At 51.5% G+C, this 23,867-nt stretch overlaps 2 protein-coding genes and 1 pseudogene across 8 annotated transcripts; 2 read left to right on the plus strand and 1 right to left on the minus strand.

Moving 5' to 3' along the window:
* Positions 1-3,934: 3,934 nt before the first annotated feature.
* LOC100433979 (large ribosomal subunit protein uL23-like) lies at positions 3,935-7,082 on the plus strand (annotated as a pseudogene).
* Positions 7,083-7,139: 57 nt separating this feature from the next.
* On the minus strand, positions 7,140-22,944 carry LOC129058162 (uncharacterized). Of its 7 annotated transcripts, none has more exons than XM_054549978.1 (6): positions 22,269-22,944; positions 21,996-22,026; positions 21,248-21,372; positions 17,894-18,094; positions 17,356-17,534; positions 7,140-7,372 (listed from the first exon to the last, which is right to left on the minus strand). In XM_054549978.1, exons 1-4 carry the CDS (start codon positions 22,908-22,910, stop codon positions 18,083-18,085), a joined length of 810 nt encoding a protein of 269 aa, XP_054405953.1. In that variant the 5' UTR covers positions 22,911-22,944; the 3' UTR covers positions 7,140-7,372; positions 17,356-17,534; positions 17,894-18,082. The 7 variants fall into 7 exon arrangements, 4 of the variants coding, with proteins under 4 accessions (XP_054405953.1, XP_054405955.1, XP_054405956.1 ...); XM_054549977.1 differs by lacking the exon at positions 7,140-7,372 and adding an exon at positions 11,214-11,333; XR_008523101.2 differs by having other exon boundaries at positions 21,923-22,899.
* TEX44 (testis expressed 44) lies at positions 11,000-12,472 on the plus strand. The gene has a single exon (XM_002812980.4). The coding sequence runs from the start codon at positions 11,141-11,143 to the stop codon at positions 12,326-12,328; it is 1,188 nt and encodes a 395-aa protein (XP_002813026.3). The 5' UTR covers positions 11,000-11,140; the 3' UTR covers positions 12,329-12,472.
* Positions 22,945-23,867: the final 923 nt, after the last annotated feature.

Below are 23,867 nucleotides of genomic sequence, written 5' to 3' on the forward strand. Positions count from 1 at the left end.
CCAAAATGAACCTCCTTCTTGCCTGGGGACTAGACTGCCTTTGTAGGACTAACAAATTAGCCAAAAGATTAGAAATTATGGTTTAGGAGTCAGGCAGCTGGAGGCTACAAGATTCTGACCCTCCCCACATTGCTACTGGGAATAACATCACTATTGTAAAACCTAAGATCGGTGCTTGAGATACCTTGCAGACCCCGCACTTGATGGATCAGCTGGCACCACACAGATGGAAAAGCTGGCTCATCTGATCTTGTGGCCACCACCCAGGAACTGACTCAGGGCAAGAGGACAGCTTCGACTCCCTATGATTTCATCTCCTACCCAACCAATCAACACTCTCGACTCACTAACTCCCCACCCACCAAATTATCCTTTAAAACTCGGATCCCTGAATGCTCAAGGAGACTAATTGAGTAATAATAAAGCTCCAGTCTCCTGCACAGCCGGCTGTGTGTGAATTACTCTTTCTCTATTGCAATTTCCCTGTCTTGAAATTGGCTCTGTCTAGGCAGCAGGCAAGGTGAACTCATTGGGGGGGTTACTAGAGGATCATTTAAGGCTAGGGGTTCAAAGACACAGTGCACTATGATCACACCTGTGAACAGTCGCTGCAATCCAATCCTGGGTGATATCGGAGACTCGTCTCTATTTAAAAAGAAAAAAAAAAAAGATGTTCCTATCTATCACTCAAGAAACGTTAGGCCAGGCCAGGTGTGGTTGCTCACACCTGTAATCCCAGCACTTTGGGAGGCCGAGGCGGGCGGATCACCTAAGGTCAGGAGTTCGAGACCAGCCTGACCAACATGGTGAAACCCCATCTCTACTAAAAATACAAAAATTAGCTGAGCATAGTGGAGGGCGCCTGTAGTCCCAGCTACTCGGGAGGCTGAGGCAGGAGAATCGCTTGAACCCGGGAGGCGGAGGTTGCAGTGAGCCGAGATGCCCTCCAGCCTGGGTGACAAAACAAGATGCCATCTAAAAAAAAAAGAAATGTCAGGCCGGATGCATTGGCCTGTAATCTCAGCACTTTGGGGGGCCGAAATGGTCAGATTACTGGAAGCCTGGAGTTCAAGACTGGCCTGGGCCCGGGAGGCGGAGGCTGCAGTGAGCCGAGATTGCACCACTGCACTGCAGTCTGGGCAGCAAAGCGAGACTCTGTCTCAAAAAATAAAAAGAGAAATTTCAAAGGTTTTTGGAGTTCTGTGCTAGGAACCTGGGACAAAAACCAAATATATACTTTGTATTACACCACAGGTAAGGACTATTATTATATCCATTTTACAGTTAGGGGAACTGAGGCACAGAGGTGTTAAGTAACTTGCCTTACATTACACAGCTAGCTATAGCAAAGACAGGATTTGAACCCAGACAGCCAGCTCCAAAGGCCACATGTCAGCCACAAAACTAGAATGCCTTGCTCTGTGGGACTCTGGGCAGTCATGGGGTGTGGTCCTCCTCCACAGGGAACACTGAGGGTTGCCCCCTTCAGAGGGCAGGGCAAACAGCCACCCCACTGGGAGAAAGAGCATAATCAGACTCAATGCTGTGCGGGGAAACCGCGATTCGTTGTGGGGGAACAGCCCTGATTTGTAGCCACTTTCGGTGGTGAAAATAATTCCACCAAAGCTGACGACACTGAACTCCAAGTTGGGCACAGAGGCGCACAATCCTCAGCCTCCTGAGTTGCTGGGATTACAGGCGCCCACCACCACACCAGCCAATTTTTGTATTTTTAGTAGAGACAGGGTTTCGCCAGGTTGGCCAGGCTGGTCTTGAACTCCTGACCTCAAGTGATCCACCCACCTCAGCCTCCCAAAGTGCTGGGATTACAGGCATGAGCCACCGCGGCCAGCCCTGTTTTCTAATTGTGTTAACAATAATCAGAACCTCTTCCGGACATTTTGCTCTATTTCCTGCCAGGCTTTCCCCCAATAAACAGCCTTTCTTGCACATGTCTGTCATTATAATTTAGTGGAGTTTATGTTTCCAGCCCAGCATCCAGTTCACAGTTCACCTTCTTTTGGTAACAGCACCCCAGTTTTCCTCCTGGGAACGATTCCACTACCTTCCACAGGCCTTATGTTAGGGTGGGGCCGCACCCCCCCGCAACCACGCCAGGAGTGGTTGCATGACCCAGGCCTGAGCAATCAGGATGCTGTAGAAATTGCTTCTGAGACATGCCAGGAGCCCACGAGCCTGTCCCGAGATTTGCCGAAACTGCAGGGGACCAGCATCTCTTTGAACTGCCCTGAGCTGTTGGGAAGGATGCCTGGAGCGCTAGCAGCCTCCACATGGAGGAAATCCCCCTGAAAATCTAGCCATCAATGACAAAGGGAGCCAAGAGAAGAGAAAGAACCGAATCCATGACAGTGTCATGAGCACCTGCTGTGTAGACCCTTTCCTCCAGGCTTTACAGGTTCCTGTGAGCCGAGAAATTTCTTGATTTTTGTTATTTTTGCAGAAGTCAATTTGATTTGGGTTTCTATAGCTTCCAGCTGAAAGAGTATGGGCAAATAAATACACACAGTGTGCATAAAATATTGTGTCCTGCTTTTTAAAATATTTTATTTTTTGAGACAGGTTCTCACCCTGTTTCCCAGGCTAGAGTGCATTTGTGCTATCCTAGCTCTCTGCAGCCTCAACCTCCCAGGTCAAGTGATCCTCCTGCCTCAGCCTTCTGAGTAGCTGTGATTATGGGTGTGTGCCACCACACCTGGTCCTAATTTTTTTATTTTCGTATTTTAATTTTATTTATTTATCTATTTATTTATTAACGCAATAATAAATGTTACCCAGGCTGGAGTGCAGTAGCATGATCTCAGTTCACTGCAACCTCTACCTCCCAGGCTCAAGTGATCCTCCCTCCCACCTCAGCCTCCAGAGTAGCTGGGACCGCAGGTGCACACCACCACATCCAGCTAATTTTGTTGTTGTTGGAGAGATGGGGTTTCTCCATGTTACCCAGGCTGGTCTCCTTCCACCCGCCTTGGCCTCCCACATGCTGGGATTGCAGGCATGAACCACCATATCTAGCCTTATTTTTTGAGATGGGGTCACACTCTGTTGCCTAGGCTGGAGTGCAGTGGTGCAATTACAGCTCACTGTAGCCTCGAACACCTGGACTCAAATGATCCTCCCGCCTTGGCCTCCCAAAGTGCTGGGACTACAAGTGTGAGCCACCGTGCCCAACCTCCTGCTTTTTAAAGTAATATTATAGAACAACCTTTTTCCATGTTTCTGTGGAGGCTTTATACAGCTTCATAATAGTCCATAAACTGAGTTTACCCTAAAATAAGAGTATTTCATTATTTAATTGGAGAGTCATTCTCCCTAAGAGAAAGGAGTTGAGGGCCAGGCACAGTGGCTCATGCTTGTAAATCCCAGCACTTTGGGAGGCTGAGGCAGGCGGATCACTTGAGGTCAGGAGTTTGAGACCAGCCTGGCCAACATGGCAAAACCCCGTGTCAACTAAAAATACGAAAATTAGCCGGGCGTGGTGGCAGCTACCCGTAATCCCAGCTACTCGGGAGGCTGAGGCAGGAGAGTTGCCTGAACCCAGGAGGCAGAGGTTGCAGTGAGCCAAGATCACTCACGCCACTGCACTCCAGCCCGCAGCCTGGGGGACAGGAGTAAGACTTCATCTCAAAAAAAAAAAAATTAGCCAGGTGTGGTGGCAAATGCCTGTAGTCCCAGCTACTTGGGAGGCTGAGGCATGAGAATCGCTTGAACCTGGGAGGCGGAGGTTGCAGTGAGCTGAGATCATGCCACTGCACTCCAGCCTGGGTGACAGAGTGAGACTCCGTCTCAAAAAAAAAAAAAAAAAAAAAAGAGAGAGAGAGAAAGGAATTGAAAAGAAAGCAAAGGCAAATTATTCGAGACAAATTTCCTCTTATGAGCACTACTTAATAAAGGTAGAGAGAACTCTTTTTACAAGATGATGCCAAAGGCAAAGAAGGAAGCTCTTGCTCCTCCTAAAGCTGAAGCCAAAGCAAAGGCTTTGAAGGCCAAGGAGGCAGAGCTGAAAGGTGTCCACAGCCACAAAAAAAAGATCTGCACGTCACCCACCTTCCAGCGGCCCAAGACACTGCGACTCTGGAGGCGGCCCAGATATTCCCGGAAGAGCATCCCTGGGAGAAACAAGCTTGACCACTGTGTTATCATCAGGTTTCCGCTGACCACTGAGTTGGCCACGAAGAAGACAGACGACAACAACACACTGTGTTCATTGTGGATGTTAAAGCCAACAAGCACCAGATCAAACAGGCTGTGAAGAAGCTCTATGACATTGATGTGGCCATGGCCAACAACCTGAATAGGCCTGATGGAGAGAAGAAGGCATATGTTCAACTGGCTGCTGATTATTATGCTTTGGATGTTGCCAACAAAAATGAGATCATGCGGTTGGATGCGGTGGCTCACACCTATAATCCCAGCACTTCAGGAGGCTGAGGAGAGTGGATCACCTGAGGTCAGGAGTTTAAGACCAACCTGGCCGACATGGCAAAACCCTGACTCTACTAAAAATACAAGAAAATGAGCCAGGTGTGGTGGTGCGCTCCTGTAGTCCCAGCTACTCGGGAGGATAAAACAGAAGAATCACTTGAACCCAGGAGGCAGAGGTTTCAGTGAGCTGAGATCACATCACTGCACTCCAGCCTGGGCCATAGAGCCAGACTCTGTCTCAAAAAAAAAAAAAAAAAAAAAAGCCAGGCGCGGTGGCTCACACCTGTAATCCCAGCACTTTGGGAGGCTGAGGCAGGTGGATCTCCTGAGGTCAAGAGTTCAAGAACAGCCTGACCAACATGGAGAAACCCCATCTCTACTAAAAATACAAAATTAGCTGGACGTGGTGGCACATGCCTTGTAATCCCACCTACTCGGGAGGCTGAGGCAGGAGAATCACTTGAACTCGGGAGGAGGAGGTTACGGTGAGCCAAGATCGCGCCATTGCACTCCAGTCTGGGCAACAAGAGTGAAACTCTATCTCAAAAAAAAAAAAAAGGATCATCTAAACTGAGTCCAGCTGGCTAATTCTAAATATATATATCTTTTCACTTGAAAAAAAAATAAATAAAAGTAGGAAAGTTTTGAACTAAGATAGAGAAAACTTTCATATATATTTTATTTTGTATTTTATTTAAGTTATGTACAGAATATATCTAAAATATATATTGTCCACATAACAGAATAAATATTTTGTTCTATACTGATCTCATTTAATATTTATTTACAAATAAATAATCCTTTATTTTTTGTTCCCCAATTTTAATAAATCTCTCTGCCTTTGACATCAGTGCCTATTCATTCCACTGTAGCCTTCCTTGGCATGATTTTCAAGCATATGAAACTTTTTTTTTTTTGAGATGAAGTTTTGCTCTTGTTGCCCAGGCTGGAGTGCAATGGTGCGACCTCGGCTCACCACAACCTCCGCCTTCCAGGTTCAAGCGATTCTCCTGCCTCAGTCTCCTGAGTAGCTGGAATGACAGGTGCGCCACCATGCCCAGCTAATTTTGTATTTTTAGTAAAGATGGGGTTTATCCACATTGGTCAGGCTGGTCTCAAACTCCCGACCTCAGGTGATCCACCCACCTCGGCCTCCCAAAGTGCTAGGATTACAGGCGTGAGCCACCACGCCCGGCTCAAGCATATGAAATGTAACAAGGGTCAACATAAAGTGCAACATGTAGAATCAAAAGCTGAATTCCAAATACAGAGTTTGTCCTCAGTGCCTATAAAGTACATGATGGTTTTAGTGGGCCACATGAGGGGACATCAAAAACTTTCTATTCTCAACACACACACACAAACACACACAGAAAGAAAGAAAGGAAGAAAGGAAGAAAGGAAGGAAGGAAGGAAGGAAGGAAGGAAGGAAGGAAGGAAGAAAGAAAGAAAGAAAGAAAGAAAGAAGAAAGAAAGAGAAAGAAAGAAAGGAAGAAAGAAAGAAAATGGCCAGGCGCGGTGGCTCATGCTTGTAATCCCAGCATTTTGGGAGGCCAAGGCAGGCAGATTGCTTGAGCCCAAAAGTTCAAGACCAGCCTGGGCAACATAATGAGACTCCATCTCTACAAAATATTTAAAAATTAGCCAGCCATGGTGCACACATCTGTAGTCCCAACTACTCAGGAGGCTGAGGTGGGAGGATCCCTTGAGCCCAGGAGGTCAAGGCTGCAGTGAGCTATGATTGTACCACTGCACTCCAGCCTGGGCAACAGAGTAAGACCCTGTTGAAAGAAAACAAGAAAAAAGAGAGAAGGGGGAAGAGGAAAGAAAGAGAAAGAAAAGGGAAGGGAAGGGAAAGAAAAGAGAAAAGAAAAGAAAGAGGGAGGGAGGAAGGAAGGAAGAAAGGAAGGAAGGAAGGAAGGAGGGTGGGGGAGGGAGGGAGGGAGAGAGGGAGATGGAAACTATATGAGGTGAGGGATATGTTAATTAGCTTGATTGTAGTGATTATTTCACAGTCTAACGTACAACAAAACATTAAGTCAGCTGGGCACAGTGGCTCATGTCTGTAATCCTAGCACTTTGGCAGGCAGAGGCAGGTGGACCACAGGTCAGGAGTTCAAGACCAGCCTGGCCAAGATGGTGAAACCCCGTCTCTACTAAAAATACAAAAATTAGCCAGGCTCGGTGACAGGCGCCTATAATCCTGGCTACTTGGGAGGCTGAGGCAGGAGAATCGCTGGAACCCGGGGGCCGGAGGTTGCAGTGAGCTGAGATCGTGCCACTGCACTCTAGCCTGGGTGACAGAGTAAGACTCCATCTCAAAAAAAAAAAAAAATTCAGTCATATACCTTAAATATATAGGTTTTTATTTCCTGGGTAAAGATAGGGAGTGGGGAGAACTTTCCAACTAAAAGCAGGGAGCAGTGTGGGGTGTGGGGCTTTGGAGTCAGGCAGATGCCACTGACCTTGCTATGTGCTTGGCTTCTCTAAGCCTCAGTTTCCTCATCTGAAAAATGGGGAAATAACCCCTGCCCAGCGTCGGGCCTACTGGCACTCAGTGCCATATGCTACTCTTGATTGTTTAGGACTGGAAGATATTCAAGCAAACACGGACCAACCACTTGACAGGGATCTCATAACTGTTAGAATTGGATTAGGATTACGTTTAGCTGCATGTAATAGAAAACCAAAAATAATCATTTGGGCACACATAGTGTTATTTTCCCTCACATAAAGGAATTTGAGAGGTTGGCGATAGTCTGGTCTGGTGGCTGCCGGACAGCTCCAATCATGGGACCCAGGGTCCTTCCATCCTTGCTTGGTCCACCTTCTTACTGTGTACCTTCCACCCTCAAGATTACCAAGAGGGTTGCTAGACCAGTCCTCTTGCTGGACCAAGAGAGTTGCTGTTGCTCCAGCCTTCACATTCCTGATAGGGTGAAGAGCAAAAAGATGTTAAACTCTTTGAAGGATCCTGTCTGAAGTTCCACTCAATACTTTCTGCTTACTTCTCAATGGCCAGAACATGGTCACATGTTCTTACCTACCTGCAAAGGAGGCTGGGAAATGTGTTCTTTTAGCTAAGTAAGACATAGCGGCCCTGAATCAAATCAGGGTCCTGACACTAAGTGTCAAAAGACAAAATTACAAGTTTAGTTTAAAGCTCTCAATTGGCTTTGTGATTCTAGAATCAGGCAACATTTGATTTCCTAAAATAGAATAAGGGTTCCAATGAATCAAGCAGTGAAAGTTGGCTTTATAGACAGGAAGAGGGTGGAAAAAAGCAGAAACTAAAAACAAAAACCAGGCTAGGTGCAGTGGCTCACACCTATAACCCCAGCACTTTGGGAGGTGAGAGGTTCGCTTGAGCCCAGGAGTTAGAAACCAAGTTGGGCAACATGGTGAAATCCCATCTCTACAAAGAATTTTAAAAATAGCAGGATATGTTGGCATGTACCTGTAGTCCCAGCTACTCAGGAGGCTGAGGCTGGAGGAGTACTTGAGCCCAGGAGTTCAAGACAGAAGAAAAAGAAATTAAAACGGAGGGAGCTTCATTATCGTGCCACTTGAAGATTAAAACTGGCCTTTTTCTGTCATGTCAGCACTTTGGGAGGCTGAAGTGGGCAGATTCCTTGAGCCCAGGAGTTCGGGACCAGCCTGGGCAACATGGTGAAATTCCATCTTTACAAAAAGTGAAAACAAAATTAACTAGGTGTGCTAGAATGTGCCTGTATTCCCAGCTACTTGGGAGGCTGAAGTGAGAGAATTGCTTCAGCTTGGAGTTGGTATCACACACTGAACTCCAGCCAAGGCCACAGAGCAAGATGCTGTCTCAAAAAAAAAAAAAAAATTACCAGGCGAGATGGCTCACATCTGTAATCCCAGCACTTTGGGAGGCTGAGATGGGTGGATCACCCGAGGCCAGGAGTTCGAGACCAGCCTGAGCTGAGGCATGAGCATCGCTTGAACCCAGGAGGCAGAGGTTGCAGTGAGCTGAGATCACGCCACTGCACTCCAACCAGGCAACAGAGCAAGACTCTATCTCAAAAAAAAAAAAAAAAAGAAAAAAGAAACTGGCCCATTTGGGAAACTGGCAATCATCTCTGTCTCCCGGTGATTTGGAACCTCAGTGTGAGTGACCCCGTCTTGACGTTTAGTCCAGTCTGCTGGGACCTGGTGCAGGGGCCTCATCCGAAGCAGTAGCCTCCTATAATTTCTATTTAGCAGTTGTCTGACACTAAGGAAGAAGGTCATCTGGGATGGGCAGCCACCATTCTCTCCAGGACTCCTTCACAAGCTACAGGCTGTACTCATCGGCCCCTCACACTCCAACAAGCCTGGGTTTGCCCTGTGACCTCTGCGGTGGTGGCAGGGTATCTGCGGGGAAAATAAACACTTAGTGAGCAAGGAGCCTGGTGTCAGTAGTGCAGCCAGCCTCAGGGGGTTAAGGCGGAGGCTGGCTGGGCGGAGTCAGTAAAAGGAGTGTGAAGGGAAGGCCTGATCTTGGGAGAGGTGGAGGAGGGAGGGAGCCAGCCCAGAGAGGCAGCAGGAGAGGACAAGGGCAGAGAGTTTCAGGGAGGGGAATTTTCCGTACACTCATGACCATGCTGCTGATGGTGCAGCCCAGCGCTGGCAGCAGCTGTCACCTGCTGGTGTGGTGGAACCGGTTCTAATGGGAGGCCTCTGTCTGCATCCGCCAGCATCATTACCATGCCAGTCATTAGATATATCTTTTTTCTTTTTTAAGGCACAGGATCTCGCTCCGTCACCCGGGCTGGGATGCAATGATGTGATCAAAGCTCACTGCAGCCTGGAACTCCTGAGCTCAAGAAATCCTCCTCCTGGGCCTCAGCCTCCCCAGTAGCTGGGACTACAGGTGTGCACCACCATGCCCAGCTAATTTTTGTTTTATTTTTTGTAGAGACAGGGTCATACTACGTTGCCCAGGCTGATCTTGAACTCCTGGGCTCAAGCGATCCTCCCACCTTGGCCTTTTAAAGTTCTGGGATTACAGGCATGAGCCACCATGCCCAGTCCCTCATTCAACATTTTTAATATCCCTCCTGGGTATGAGAGAGTGCTGGAAAGCTTAGTATTGAAGCCAGACAGGGTTCAAATCCCAGATTCAGCTCTTATTAACAGTGTGGCTTTGAGTAAGTCACTTATTCTCTGTGAGGCTCAGCATGCCTGTGTGTAAACTGAGTATACTAGTAGAACCGTACCTACCTAGAGGTGATGGGTGATGAGAAGGACGCTATGTGCCCTTTTCTGCCCATAAGCAGTCACTAAATGTTAGCTGATAACCCCTGGAGAAGCACAGACACGACAGACTGAGCCTTCCTCTCCAACCATCTTCTTAATGTAGGCTTTTTTTTTTTTTTTTTTTTGAGATAGAGTTTCGCCCTTGTTGCCCAGGCTGGAGTGCAATGGTGCGATCTCGGCTCACCACAACCTCTGCCTCCGGGGTTCAAGCGATACTCCTGCCTCAGCCTCCCGAGTAGCTGGGATTACAGGCATGCGCCACCAAGCCCAGCTAATTTTGTATTTTTAGTAGAGACGGGGTTTCTCCATGTTGGTCAGGCTGGTCTCAAACTCCTGACCTCAGATGATCTGCCCGCCTCAGCCTCCCAAAGTGCTGGGATCACAGACGTGAGCCACCGCGCCCAGCTAAGCACAAGTAGATGTATCTGGGGTTATCGTTCTCCAAGAAACACTCAGAGGTCTGCAGACCTTTTGTTATTCTCTGCCCTTCTAGCCCAGATGAGCAAGAAGATAGAGATTTTTGCCCTACATCAAAAGGGTTAAACCCACAGCCACAAATGGAGCTGCCCAGGCCCTTGGCTTTTGCTTATACCTACTCACCACTGCTGGGAAACTGATTCCCTGCAGGAACACTGACTAAATTGGGCGTGTTTTTTTGTTGGTGTTTGTTGTTGTTGTTGTTGTTTTGTTTGTTTATTTGTTTTGAAACGGAGTATGCTTTTGCCCAGGCTGGAGTGCAATGGTGTGATCTTGGCTCACTGCAACCTCCACTCCCTGGGTTCAAGCAATTCTCCTGCCTCAGCCTCCCCAGTAGCTGGGATTACAGGTGCCCACCGCCACGCCTGGCTACTTTTTGCATTTTTAGTAGAGATGGGGTTTCACCATGTTGGCCAGGCTGGTCTCGAACTCCTGACCTCAGGTGATCCCCCCAGCTCAGCCTCCCAGAGTGCTGGGATTACAGGAGTGAGCCACCATGGCCAGCCTAAATTGGGGTCTTGAGGCACCACTGTAGACAGAGAGGTGCCGGGAGGGGTCCCTTATAAACGCTGTTCTAAATCAACATCTGCATCCCTTCTCATTTGTGAAAGTCACAGCTCTCACTCCTCCTGTGTCCCTGTGGCTGTACTTGCCCCTGTACACATGCCTCCAGCCCTTTCAAGAACATTTGTCATTTTTTCCCTATGTACCTGCAAAGTTGGCAACAAACTGTCCCATAGACTTAGCCCACTTGGAAGGCTGCTCCAGAAGCTCAAGACCCTTACTCTACGGGTACCTGTGACATCACCAGTGGCCACAGTCCCTTGTGACCTCACCACTTGGACAACTCAGCCCAGCTGGGTTGCAGCCACTCCCTCCAACTGCCACAAGCAGCAAAGGGCACAGATGACCACAGGAGAGCCCTCGGGGGAGGCCGGCTCCACCAGCAGCCCCATACATGGCACTCCCAGGGTACCCCCTGGGCAACGTGGATGACAGCAGGTCTAAGGACAGCCCAGCAGGAGAGCCCCAAGGTCAGGTCCCACTCACAGCAGATGTCTTGGTGGTGAGCAGCTCTATCGCATCCACTGACTGGCAGGATATAGATCAGGCCTCCTTCAAGACGGCCACCCCCGGGGCCATATCAACATCTGGAGACAAAGACAAGGGTGCAGTTGTTCCAGAACACGGCCAGAAGACACCCAGAAAAATCACACCTCTGCTTCCCAGCCAAAACCCAAGTCCCCTGCAAATGTCTATGAGCCTTCAGAATCCAACGTGGGACAGGCAGGTTCAAGACGCAAGGACAAGTCAGAGTCTAGTGGTTTTCCCAAGTCACCTCCTGGGTAAGGACAAGATGTCACAAATGGTGAGTGTTCCTGAGAGAGAGCCGGAGTCAGCCCCCTCTGCCCCAAGTGCTGAGCTACAGTCCACCCAGCACATGGAGGCTCAGCCCGTCGAGAGTGATGCTGACCACGTCACAGCAGGTGCCAATGGCCAGCATGGCCCTCAGGCTGCCAGCACCACCAAGGCTGCTGAGGAGAAAGCTGAGCATCCAAAGGCTCCACACCCTGAAGCTGAAGCTTTGCCATCCAATGAGTCCCCAGTGGCAATGGGGGCAAATGTGGCGGGCAGCTTAGGAGACCTGCAGGCTTGGTTCTTCCCTCCACCTCCAGCAGGCAGTGTGTCCCCGTCGCCTGGCCCCCATGAGGTGGCCCTGGGGAGGAGGCCCCTGGACCCCAGCCTGTACATGGCCAGTGAGGAGAACGGCTACATGCGCTCCATGACCAGCCTGCTGGACAGGGGCGAGGGCTCCATCAGCTCCCTGGCAGACATCCTGGTGTGGTCCGAGACCACCATGGGCATGGCCATAGCTACGGGCTTCCTGGATTCTGGCCACAGCACCGTGGCAGACCTGCTGCACAGCTCGGGGCCCAGCTTGCGCTCGGTCCCCAGCCTGCTGGGAAGCGTCAGCTCGGCCTTCTCCTCTGGGCTGGTGTCAGGGACCGGCTCAGCCCTGCGCACCATCACCCATGTGCTGGAGACAGTGGAGCAGAGGACCGTGGAGGGCATCCGCTCGGCCATGCGCTACCTGACCAGCCACCTCACCCCACGCCGGGCCCAGGCTGACCCCAACTATGATTAGAGCCCTGCACAGGGACCCCCAAAGGGCTGGTTCAGTGGCCTCCAGAGATCCCTGGGACCCTCACGCCCTGCTCCCTTGCCCATTCTTGCTCTGGACGGTTCCCCCAGCCCATGTAATAAATCACCAGTGAGCATTTATTTCTAAGCACCAGACTCCTCCCTTGGGGTGCAGTGAGCAACACAGTGACAGGACAGTAGGGCTCGGGGTGTGGTGGAAACAACGTCCCCTGAGGGTTTCTCAGGCTATCCCATTCAGGGGCTGGGGGCAAATGTGCAGACAGAGAAGAGCCTGGGCAGAACTGGAGGCAGTGTGGCGGGGGGTGTCTCAGACCTGCAAAAACCCATCCCTACTGAACCTCCACCCAGGTAAGCTCCCAAGGAGCCTTCCCTGGGGCCTAGGCTGGCCTGGCAGGCTCAGGCTGAGAGGCAGAAGACGCAGTGCAGTTGACAGTGCTGAGTCAAACCATGTGGGTTCAAACCCCAGCGCCAGCACTTGCCCTGGGCGAATCACGTCACTCTCAGCCTACTTAGCTATAGAAAGGAGAGAATAAATCCATACCATGACACTGTTATAAGACAGAAGGGAAGTGATGCAGGCCATAATGCATGGTGTCTGGCACTTGATAAGCCCACACATGGTGGCTGCCATTATCATTATCCTCCGGTGAGCTGGGGATGCAGAGGGAGCAGGAGTCTAAGCAAACCGACTGTCCCGGTTTGCCTCAGACTAAGGGGGTTTCTGGGTTGTAGGACTTTCATATTTAAAACCGGAAAACCCCAGGCAAACTAGGATGAGTTGCTCACCTTAGACCCAGGTCTCTTTTTGTGGTATTTACTCGTCTGTGAAGATGTGCCTCTGGGAAAGCATTAGCAAGGCCCTGCCTCGAGTGCAGTGATGGGGCAGCCATCTGCTTCGGAAGCTGTCAGCCCACCCTCTGGCTAGACCCTGTGGAGCACCCGGTGGTGTGACCTGGTGAGTGATGCCCCGGCTGGATATCCGCTCCAGCCCCACCCTTAGCCAAGTGCTGTCAGCAGCTCTCACCCGCATGCCTTCACGTGCGGCCCTGGCCACGGATGGTTCACTCGTCCTTCCTGGTTCCCAGCAGGGCCCCCAAATGGGAGCCCTAGGGCCGCAGCCAGCCAACTGATGGGTTGTTTGACCTACGTACTGCTTCTCAAATTTTAAACTAATCGCTAGCATTTAAAAAATAGATTTTACGGCTGGGCAGGGTGGCTCATATCTGTAATCCCAGCACTTTGGGAAGCCGAAGTGGGTGGATCACCCGAGCTCAGGAGTTCAAGACCAGCCTGGCCAACATGGTGAAACCTGGTCTCTACTAAAAACACAAAAAAATTAACTGGACATAGCGGTGTACACCTGTAATCCCAACTACTCGGGAGGCTGAGACAGGAGAATTGCTTGAACCTGGGAGGCGGAGGTTGTAGTGAACCAAGATCACACCACTGCACTCCAGCCTGGGTGACAAGAGCAAGACTCCATCTCAAAAAAAAAAAAAAAAAAAAAAAAATTTGCATTAAAATCTGGATTTCTGCTTCTCTGGGAAAATCTAGGGCCCTCATTTCTTCAGGACCCCAGGCAGCAGAACTGCCTGCTTTAGGGTGTATGTGCTCACTGTCCACCACAGCCCACCTGGCCTGCATCAGTGACCCATGTCACCAGCCCCGCCCCACCCTGCGGAAGGCCCACGAGGAAGGGTGATGCCAGGCCCCAAGGTGGATGCAAAGATGAGCCCAGTGTGCATACCTGCTTCCCTCCAGGAGCTGCCACTTTTTTTCTTTTTTTGGATGGAGTCTCGGCTCTGTTACCCAGGCTGGAGTGCAGTGGGATGCCATCTCGTCTCACTGCAACCTACATCTCCCAGGTTCAAGCAATTCTTCTGCCTCAGCCTCCTGAGTAGCTGGGATTACAGGTGCCCACTACTACACCCGGCTAATTTTTTGTATTTTTTAGTAGGATGGGTTTCCCCATATTGGCCAGGCTGGTCTTGAACTCTTGACCTCAGGTGATCCGCCTGCCTCGGTCTCTCAAAGTGCTGGGATTACAGGCATGAGCCACCTTGCCCGGCCCAGGAGTTGCACTTTCTGTAGGTGCAACGGGAACTGTCCCCACATCATGAAAGCAATTAATTCAGAGGAGTGAGACTGTGGACTTAGATCCCAGTAATCAGGGGATTCTCAGAGAAGCAATTAAGCCAGTCCCTAAAAGAGAGAAGGAGGATGCCTCCCAGACAGAGGCAATAAGAACAAAAGCCAAGGCAGGCATGGTGGGGGTGATGGGGGGTGGTTGTTGAGCAGCTGGGGCCCACTGCAGAGGGCGATCAAGCTGCCAGGGTGACCTCAAAATGTGCTCATTCATGCTTTCTTTTTTTTTTTGAGATGGATTCTCACTCTGTCACGCAGACTGGAGTGCAATGGTGCAATCTCAGCTCACCGCAACCTCCGCCTCCTGGGTTCAAGTGATTCTCCTGCCTCAGCCTCCTGAGTAGCTGGGATTACAGGCATGCACCACCATGCCTGGCTAATTTTTGTATTTTTAGGAGAGACAGGGTTTTGCCATGTTGGCCAGGCTGGTCTCAAACCCCTGATCTCAGGTGATCTGCCCGTCTCAGACTCCCAAAGAGCTGGGATTACAGGCATGAACCACCACACCCGGCCTCACTCATGCTTTCAATAAATTTTTTTTCTTTTCTTTTTTTTTCTTTTTTTTTAGATGAAGTCTTGCTCTGTCACCCAGGCTGGAGTGCAGTGGCGCAATCTCATCTCACTGCAACCTCCGCCTCCTGGGTTCAAGCGATTCGCCTGTCTCAGCCTCCTGAGTAGCTGGGATTACAGGCACGCACCACCAAGCCCAGCCAATTTTTGTATTTTTAGTACAGTCGCGGTTTCACCATGTTGGCCACACTGGTCTCGAACTCCTGACCTCAGGTAATCCGCCCTCCTCCGCCTCCCAAAATGCGGGGATTACAGGCATGAGCCACCGCACCTGGCCTCAAGAAATATTTTTTGAACATCCACTATGTGCCTGGCACTGCTAGACACTGAGACCACAAGGGTAAACCAGCCGTCAGAAGGAACAGAAACCTAACTCAAACCAGATTAAGCAAAGAGATGAATCATCCAGCACAACGGCCAGGTGTGGGCCGGGCCAGGCCAGGGCCAGGGCTCACCCTGGTCCTCAGGGCTCTGCCATTCCGGCTCAGCTCCCCGGGGCTGGCCCCCTCTGTGCTCAGGCGGCTCAGTCACCTTCTGAGAAAAGAGAAGCTTGTTCCCACTGGCTCTGGCAAGAGAGTTGGGGGAGGACGCTGCCAGGCCTGGCTTGGTGCCTGTGCCCTCCCCTGAACCACTCACTGAGGCCACAGGAATGAAATCCCTCATCACCTGGCCTGGGGCCAGGGTCAGACCAGGATTGGGGCCTTCCTAGGGGAAGGGATGCTGGGCCCACCGCCAGGAGAGTGGTAGCAGGCGTGTCCTTTGGGTCCAGCTGTCTTGAATCCTGACTCTCCCTCCCATAAACTGTGTCACCTTCATCTTCCCGTGCTGTTTTCTCATCTACAAAGTGATAATAGTACCTTTGCATAGGACTGTTGTGAGGATTAAATGAGTTAATGTGTCAAGTGCCTAGAACAGTGCCTGGCACGTAGTCGAGTGCTATGTGGCCCTGATGACTACTGCAGACGGGCCTGCGCAGCTGTGTGCCAGCGCATTCATGACTTCATCACAAGGGGAGTGAACACGGGGGTGCAGCATCTGCACACTGGCAGTTACCTGAGCTGGGTCTTTGCTGTTGGAGAGAGAAGGGCAAAGGCCTGGCAGTGTGGTGATGGTGCCACCTTCATGCAGGAGGGTGATGGGGGTGGGGGCTGCTCTATGAGGAGATGGTCCAGACTTGTGGAACTCAGGCTGGCAGGGAGGGGTGGCAAAGCAAAGGGAAAGGAGACATTGCAGGTGACCAGCTGGATTGAGGGGCCAGGAAAACATGATTCCTGGGTGGTTTGGGCCCGGGCAGTTAGGAGACTTGAGGTGTCCCTGACAGGTGGTGGGACATGAGGAAAGGGTTAGTGGAGGCTGGTGGGAAAGGACTGGATCATGTGTTTGTTTTTTTGTTTGCTTTTGGTGTTTTTTGTTTGTTTGTTTTTGTTTTATTTTGTTTTTGTTTGTATAGTTTTTTCTCACTATGTTGCCCAGGCTGGTCTCAAACTCCTGGACTCAAGCAGTCCTCCTGCCTTGGCCTCCCAAAGTGCTGGCTTATAGGCGTGAGCCACTGTCCCAGGCATGTTGGCTTTTAGAAATATTGAGTTTCAGCCAGGCGCAGTGCTGTAATCCCAGCACTTTGGGAGGCCGAGGTGGGTGGATCACCTGAGGTCAGGAGTTTGAGACCAGCCTGGCCAACATGGTGAAACCCTGTCTCTACTAAAAATACAAAAAATTAGCCAGGTGTGGTGGTGGGAACCTGTAATCCCAGCCACTCAGGAGGCTGAGGCAGGAGAATCGCTTGAACCCGGGAGGCGGAAGTTGCAGTGAGCCAAGATCGCGCCATTGCACTCCAGCCTGGACAACAAGAGCAAAACTCCATCTCAAAACAAAAAGAAAAGTGGCAAGCTAGCACACTTTCTCCCATCAAAGTGTTTATGAGGGGCTCGTATTAACACCTAGAGGTCACTGCTACTCAACAAGGACAGAGCTCATGCCTAGAACAGGGAAAAGTTATGAAGTCCCACTGGAACCACACAACTCTGCCTTGCATTGCATTCTGCAGGGCCAAGTTCCCGGTCCCCCAGGGGGCTGTGACAGCCACACCACACCGGTTGCTTTGAGTCTCCAGGGCCCCACCACTGGCCGACTCACTCTGTGCTGCCTTGAAACCCACTCAGTCCAGTGTCTGCTAGATGGACCCTCCCTGCTAGCTCTTCTTGATCCTTCCCTCCTTGCTGTGGGGTAAACAGTTGTGTTGGCAAACCCACCCGGCAACACATGCGGACCCCCAGGGATCCAAGTACTATATCATACCTGGGGAGGCAGTCAGGGCTGCACGCTCAGGGCCGGGGTGTCCAATACAGAAAGAAAGGGTACACTCCAGCTCAGGATGGATGGCTGAGGAAGACATTGTAGAGTGAGAAAGCAAAAGCCCAGAGACAGGAGCTTGGGGAAAGGTCCCATTCCACAGGCAAGAGAAGAGGAAGCAGTTCCTAAAACAAAACACAGGAGCAGTCAGCAAGTGGGGGTGATCCAGCCCATCATGGGGACCTGGGCTTGAAGGCATAGGGGACCACCCCCAAAATATGCCACTTTGGCATAAGGATGATTTGAGCTGAAGGGAATTGAGAAAAAGCAGACAGGATGAGCTTTCTGCCCTTTCCCTTTCTGCCTGAAAAACAGGGTGTACATTTCCTTGTGAAGCCCCCTCACCTTGTCCATACCAGGAAGGGGAGAATGGCCTTATCACTGGAGAGAGAGATGGCACTGAGAAGCATCTACACAGACAAGCCTTACTAAATAGCCCTATCTACCATAGTGTCCCCCATATGTTTACCTTCCCACAGCTTACCACCCCTAAAAAGTCCAGAAGCCACTTTCCTTTGCCTTGTCACTTCTCTACAAATTTATCGTCCTTTGTTAGTATGGTATAAAGCCACCAAGTCTGCTTTGTGCGGTTTCTCTTCTAGGAAGCACCACCGCCTCCCCCATGCCAGGTAACACTTTTAACATTAGGGAGTCACGCTGAACCCATTCTGGTTTAGGGGTCCACCTGATTTGGAAAAAAAAAAAAAAAAAAACTTTTAACATCAAATAAAATGTGTATGTCTTTTCTCTGTCTTTTGTTTGTTTGTTTGTTTTTGTTTTTGTTTTTTGGAGACAGAGTCTCACTCTGTTGTCCAGGCTGGAGTGCAATGGCACAATCTCGGCTCACTGCAACCTCCACCTTCCAGGTTCAAGCAAGTCTCCTGCCTCACCCTCCCAAGTAGCTGGGATTACAGGCATGTACCACTATACCTGGCTAATTTTTGTATTTTTAGTAGAGACGGAGTTTCACCATGTCCGGCAGGCTGGTCTTGAACTCCTGACCTCAAGTGATTGGCCTGCCTTGGCCTCCCAAAGTACTGGGATTCCAGGCGTGAGCCAACACACCCAGCCCTTTTCTCCTGTTAATCTGTCATTTGTCCAATTATTTTGCAGGCCCAGCTACTGAACCTTAGAGGGTAGGGAATATTTTTTCCTCCCCTACAAAGGCCCCAGTGTGGTCCACTGCGTTCAATGGATGAAAACTGAATAAGCAGGGTGCACTATTAACTGTTGAGGAGAAGCAGTTAATAGAGACAGAAGGAGGGGATAAAGAATGAGCAATAGAATAAAAAGATGGCTGTGTGTAGGGTCCTCTTCTGTGTTGAGAAGTGAGGTATGACAAACGTATAAATTCAGCCCTACAAAGCCTGGCATTTCCTCACTCAGCAAATCAGGGAGCCTGGTTCTCAGTGCCTTCTTGTTTATATGTTAGGGTTAACGTTTGACAACAATCAGCATTGCTCTAGGATCAATAGCCATCTTTTTGGTGTGTTCTGCCAGGAGACACTGGCCAAGTAAGCTGAGGTCTGCACCAGCCAATAGGCATGGAGGCTGGACCAGGAGCCAGCAGGGCAGGCACAGTATCCTAACACCTGAGCCCAGCAGGGGATGGGCTAAGGGGAGGGTACCAACAAGTCCTGGCAGACATCAGAAGGGACACCCAGCCTACCCGGCCTCCACCCCAAGGTTGGACTGTCCTGACTCCCTCAAAGAAGGCCTTGCTCCTCCAGCCACTGGGAGCACTGTCGTTGGATAGGCTTCAGCCTCAGCTCCTGCAGAGAGCACCTCACCCAAGGTGGTGAGGTCCCAGGTGGCCCAATCCCCACACTGGTCTGTGCAGAGGTCTGAGGTCTGACCATCCTGACCCAGCTTGGGATAACCACAGCTCCAGAGCTCCCGCGGGGCTGGCTGGGGCTGTCGTTGAGCCTGCACTACAGGCTCGACCTCTCCCTCTCCAACTCTGTCTTCATTCTGCTCCTCTTCACAGGGCGTGATCCCAAATAAACATCCCGTGCACCAAACCCTGGCTCAGGGCCTGCATTCTGGGAAACCCAAGATATCACCACAGTCTGCTAATTTCTCCCATCTGAGATGTGTTGCAGTGGGGGGGATTCAAAACATAGAAAAACTTCAAAGATTTTTTTTTAATGTCTCTCTTTTTTTAAAGTTAAAAATTTGAGGCAAATTTGAGAATGGTAAAGAAACCAAATCTTTGTCAGTGTTTGTACTTGCTTTGTAAGGATAACTTTTTTTTTTAAATCTTGTCAACACACCTCTGCTGGCAGGAATGTAGGAAAATATTTCTGTTTAGTCTGTGGGCCCGTGGCTAATTGGTTAAAATTCCTATGCAACTGTAGTCCAGGTTATAGGTTTGGCTGGGTGAGGTATAGCTTCTATCAGGGAACAGAGTGTCTCCAAAACAAAGTTCACACATAGGACAGTCCCCCAAGGAGGATGTGATAAAGTGTAGAGGTAAACGAAGTACTTAAGTACGTATTTCACTATTTAAATGAAAGACCTCCCCCGGCTAAGAGGTAGCCCTATTTCCTAGACCGACTTGATCTTGAGCTTCCAGTCCCTAAGGACACAGACTGCGCCCTCTGCTGGACGGAAGGCACCACCAGCCCATACTAGGAGGGCCCAAGGGCGTGGTGGCTCAACCTGTAATTCCAGCACTTTGAGGCCAAAGTGGGAAGATCGCTTGAGCCTAGGAGTTCGAGACCAGCCTGCGCAACATAGCGAGACACCATCTCTACAAAATTTAAAAAAAAAAAAAATAGCCAGGTGTGTGTGGCAGCACATGCCTGTAATCCTAGCTACTCAAGAGGCTGAGGGGGAGGACCACTTGAGCCCAGGAGGTTGAGGCTATAGTGAGCAATGATCATGTAACTGTACTCTAGCCTGGGTGACAGAGTGAGACCCTGTCTCAAAATAATAATAAAATAAAAAATAATTTTTAAACATTTTTTAAAGAAAGGGGAAAAAAGGGCACAAGGACAGAGGGGCATAGACCCTCCAACTGGAGTGACTGCCAGAGCTGAACAGCACAGCAATATAACAGTGCTCCAAGACTCAGACCACAGAAGGCCTAGAGTCCTCCAGGAAGGACCCAGACACAGAGCAAAGGTCTTCATAGGTAGTCTGGCTGAGGGGTCTCAGGACAGGCAAGGCCCACTGACCCTGTGCCTAGAAGCAGGCTGGCCCACCCTGTGGAGTCCTGCACAAGTGGACACTGTGGCCCTTAGTGTCTCCAAACCTGTTTCCTCATCTGCAAAGTGGTTCTTCCATTTGCCTCACAGAGATGCTGTGGTCAATAATGGTTGTTTTTTTTTTTTGAGACAGAGTCTCACTCTGTCGCCCAGGCTGGAGTGCAATGGTACCATCTCGGCTCACTGCAACCTCCACCTCCCAGGTTCAAGCAATTCTCCCACCTCAGCCTCCCGAGTAGCTGGGATTACAGGCACCGGCCATCGTGCCCAGCTAATTTTTGTGTTTTTGTAGAGACGGAGTTTCACCATGTTGGCCAGGCTGGTCTTGAACTCCTGACCTCAGGTCATCCACCTGCCTCAGCCTCCCAAAGTGTTGGGATTACAGGTGTGAGCCACTGTTCCCGGCAATGATGCATATTTTTCAGAAACAGCATTTAACAGTGGGCATGTGACAAATGTCAGTTTTCCTTTACCGGGCTTTTCCACATGATCCGTGTATTGGTGAGGAGCCTCTTAATTGAAAGTGACAGAAACCCAGCATGTAGTAGCTTAGGCACAAACCGGATTAATGGGCTAGGTAAGGAAGGGCTAAGAGGAACTGGCTGTGAGGATGCTGAGTAGGAACTCACTGCTGCCAGTACTCTGACCCCATCACTTGTGTCCTCCACCTCCCATGGAGGTTCTTTCTCTCCGCCAGGCTTCTGCTCCTTGCGGGGACCGTGGCTCCTGGAGGCTCCAGGCCCACAGGCTGGTCCTTGATAAACCAGAGAGGAAAAGTCTCGGTTTCCCCCGTTGGATCTGATCAATCCTAGGGGGAAGGACCCTGGTTGGCCCAGCCTGGGTCCTGTCAGAGCAGGCTGCTCCCAGAAAGGGGAAGGAGGGGCCCAAAGCAGCCTGTCCCTTGTGGCTCCCCTAAGTCCCCCACTGCAAGGGACACTGTCCTAATCCCCATCCCTCCTATATCTGAAGGTTCCCCACCCAGCAGATAAAAGTTGCCTTGCCCACAAAAATAGGCCAGGACTCCAGATGGGGTCCGATGTTTGCCTAAGGCCACACAGAGCCCACACCTAGGTTCTGGGACCCGGGGTATGCCCACCACAACACACAAACTTGCCTGTGAATGCCCTGCACACAACCAGAACCTTCCTTTAAACACGTGCTTTGGAAAGAGCAAGGCACTCAGATCTTTCCATACTCACCCCCCCAACCCCATGGATTCAAATATATTCCTTTGCATCTCTAAATTTTAAATGTCAGCCAATGAGGAAATAGAATTCACCTAAAATTCTGCCTTAGCTACTCACCTCCTGTATTTTATTAGTACTTTTCAAAATACAGTCTTTGAGGAGGAAAAACACCTCCCACCAATGGGCTCACCACACTGAACTTGAACAAGGCACTCAGGGTCCTTCAGTAAGAGATGGTTAGGATTACCCCAGCAGCAGATGGGTAAGTCGAGGCACAGCAGGGCAGGGGCATGGTGGCCGATTGCCGGTGGCCCCTGCGCAGGTTCTGGGCCTTGTGTCCCAGTCTGGGTTCTGGCTTCAGCACTTTATATTCTGCTGCGGTGGGAACAGCCTAAGAACAGAGCCCGCCCAGAAACTTGGAGGTGGTCAGTGCAGACCCCTCTGGTCCCAATGCCCTCCTCACCCGGGGTGGCCTGGCCTGGCCTGGCTGCCCCCAACCCCAGGCAGCGGTGGAGGAGAGGAATGTCACACAGCACGAACGCCGGGGAGGGGCCGCAGGAGTGGGGAGGGCAACCAGGGATGAAGCAGAGTGGAGTGCGCAGGCCTCGCGTCTCCTCCCCCAGGGCAGGTGGCCAAGCTCAGAGATTTCCTGGGTGATTAGGGGGAGGGGCGCGAAAACGCCCCTTGCTGCCACCTGCTCCTTGTTGCCAGAGCAGGAACCCAGGTTGGGGCTTGGGGAGCAAATGAGGCTGGGACAGAGCACGGGGCAGTCAGATGGGGTGAGGCGAACAAAGGCCTCTCTCTGCGAGAGAAATCCCGACTGGCTGCGGGGCGCACTCAGGCCACAATGGGGCTTTCTCCGGCCACAGGCGGCCCGGCCAGCCCGAGGGCAAGGCAGGGCGTCTGCGCTGCCGCGGGCCAGGCGGCACCGCTTCCGCGAGGGAAGAGCAGCTCCCGTGCCGGGGCCGGAGCCGGGGCCGAGGCTCCGAGGCGGGACCAAGGGCGCGGGTGGCCGGCGGGGCCTGCGAGACCGGCCGAGCACCCGCAGCCCCAGCCCCCGGCCCGGCCCGGCCCGGCCCAGCAGGCCCTGCCCCGCCGTCTCCATGGCGACCGTGACCTCAGCGCCTGGGCGGGGAGGGAGAGGCTGAGCCGGTTGCTACGCGACGGCCCAGTGACGTCAGACAATTGAGTTTGGTTCCCAAGGCAACTGGCCGGGCAGCTGGGCCGGGAACTATTTGTGTCTGTCCCCAGAGGGGCTGCGGAGCCTCCAGGGTCTGGCGCAGCTGAGGAAATGCTCTCCTGGCCCGGGGCAGGCGGGGGCCGGGACACAGAGGCCCTTTCAGCCCCGGGAGGCCGCAGGCCCGGGCGGGGCGGGGCGGCACCCTCCAGGAGGACGCCCGGCCTTCTCCCCACTTCTGCCTGGGAGGCCCCTGGCCCGCCGGGCTTTGTCCTATTTATAAACGTGCTCCTGAGTAAACTCCCTGAAGAAAGGGGCCTCTGTGTGCGGCAGCCCGGCCCACAGCGCCGCCCTCGGCACACAGTAGGCGCTCAGCACGACCTTCTCATGGGACTGAGGACAAGCAGCGATCCTTGGGAGCTGCCAGGCGCCTCCAGCACCCAGAACCCCTGACATCGAGCGCCTGGACACCTGTTCTCGAAGCCCTGTGAGCTGATGGGCTACGTAACCTCTGGGCCGCAATGCTAGAATAAAATGCATGGCCACTTGTTCCAAAACGATGGAGGGACGGTGTGGGAAACAGGCCCCAGCCCTGTCGACTGAGGGTGAATGCACGAGTGAAAGTGACAATACAGGGGTAAACAGAGGCAGGCGGCATCAGCCGTAGAGGAGAGAGGATAAGGTTCCAACCTGGGGTGTAAGTAAAACAAGATGCGACAGGAGCAGAAGGGCCATCAGGTGTGCTAAGATAAAGCAGGGACCTAAATTTGGGCCTGAGAGCTGGTCCAGGCCTGCCAGTGGCAGTGGCTGCAGACGTGGGGCGCTGTGACTGGGTCTCAGACCCAGTGATGCCACTTACCCAGGCTTCTCCAAGGCTCCTCCCCC

This window comes from Pongo abelii, chromosome 11, assembly GCF_028885655.2.
Source record: "Pongo abelii isolate AG06213 chromosome 11, NHGRI_mPonAbe1-v2.0_pri, whole genome shotgun sequence".
Classification (NCBI taxonomy): Eukaryota; Metazoa; Chordata; class Mammalia; order Primates; family Hominidae; genus Pongo; species Pongo abelii.

What these genes read in the sequence shown, in the direction of transcription:
- TEX44 (XM_002812980.4), top strand. Translation starts at nt 11,141, where the DNA reads ATGGCACTCCCAGGGTACCCCCTGGGCAACGTGGATGACAGCAGGTCT.
- LOC129058162 (XM_054549978.1), bottom strand. Translation starts at nt 22,910, where the DNA reads ATGGAGACGGCGGGGCAGGGCCTGCTGGGCCGGGCCGGGCCGGGCCGG. An exon ending in GCCAGGCCAGGCCACCCCGG is followed by an intron (nt 22,027 to 22,268) that starts GTGAGGAGGGCA and finishes CTCTTACTGAAG; the next exon opens with GACCCTGAGTGCCTTGTTCA. An exon ending in CCTTGTTCAAGTTCAGTGTG is followed by an intron (nt 21,373 to 21,995) that starts GTGAGCCCATTG and finishes TGGTTTATCAAG; the next exon opens with GACCAGCCTGTGGGCCTGGA.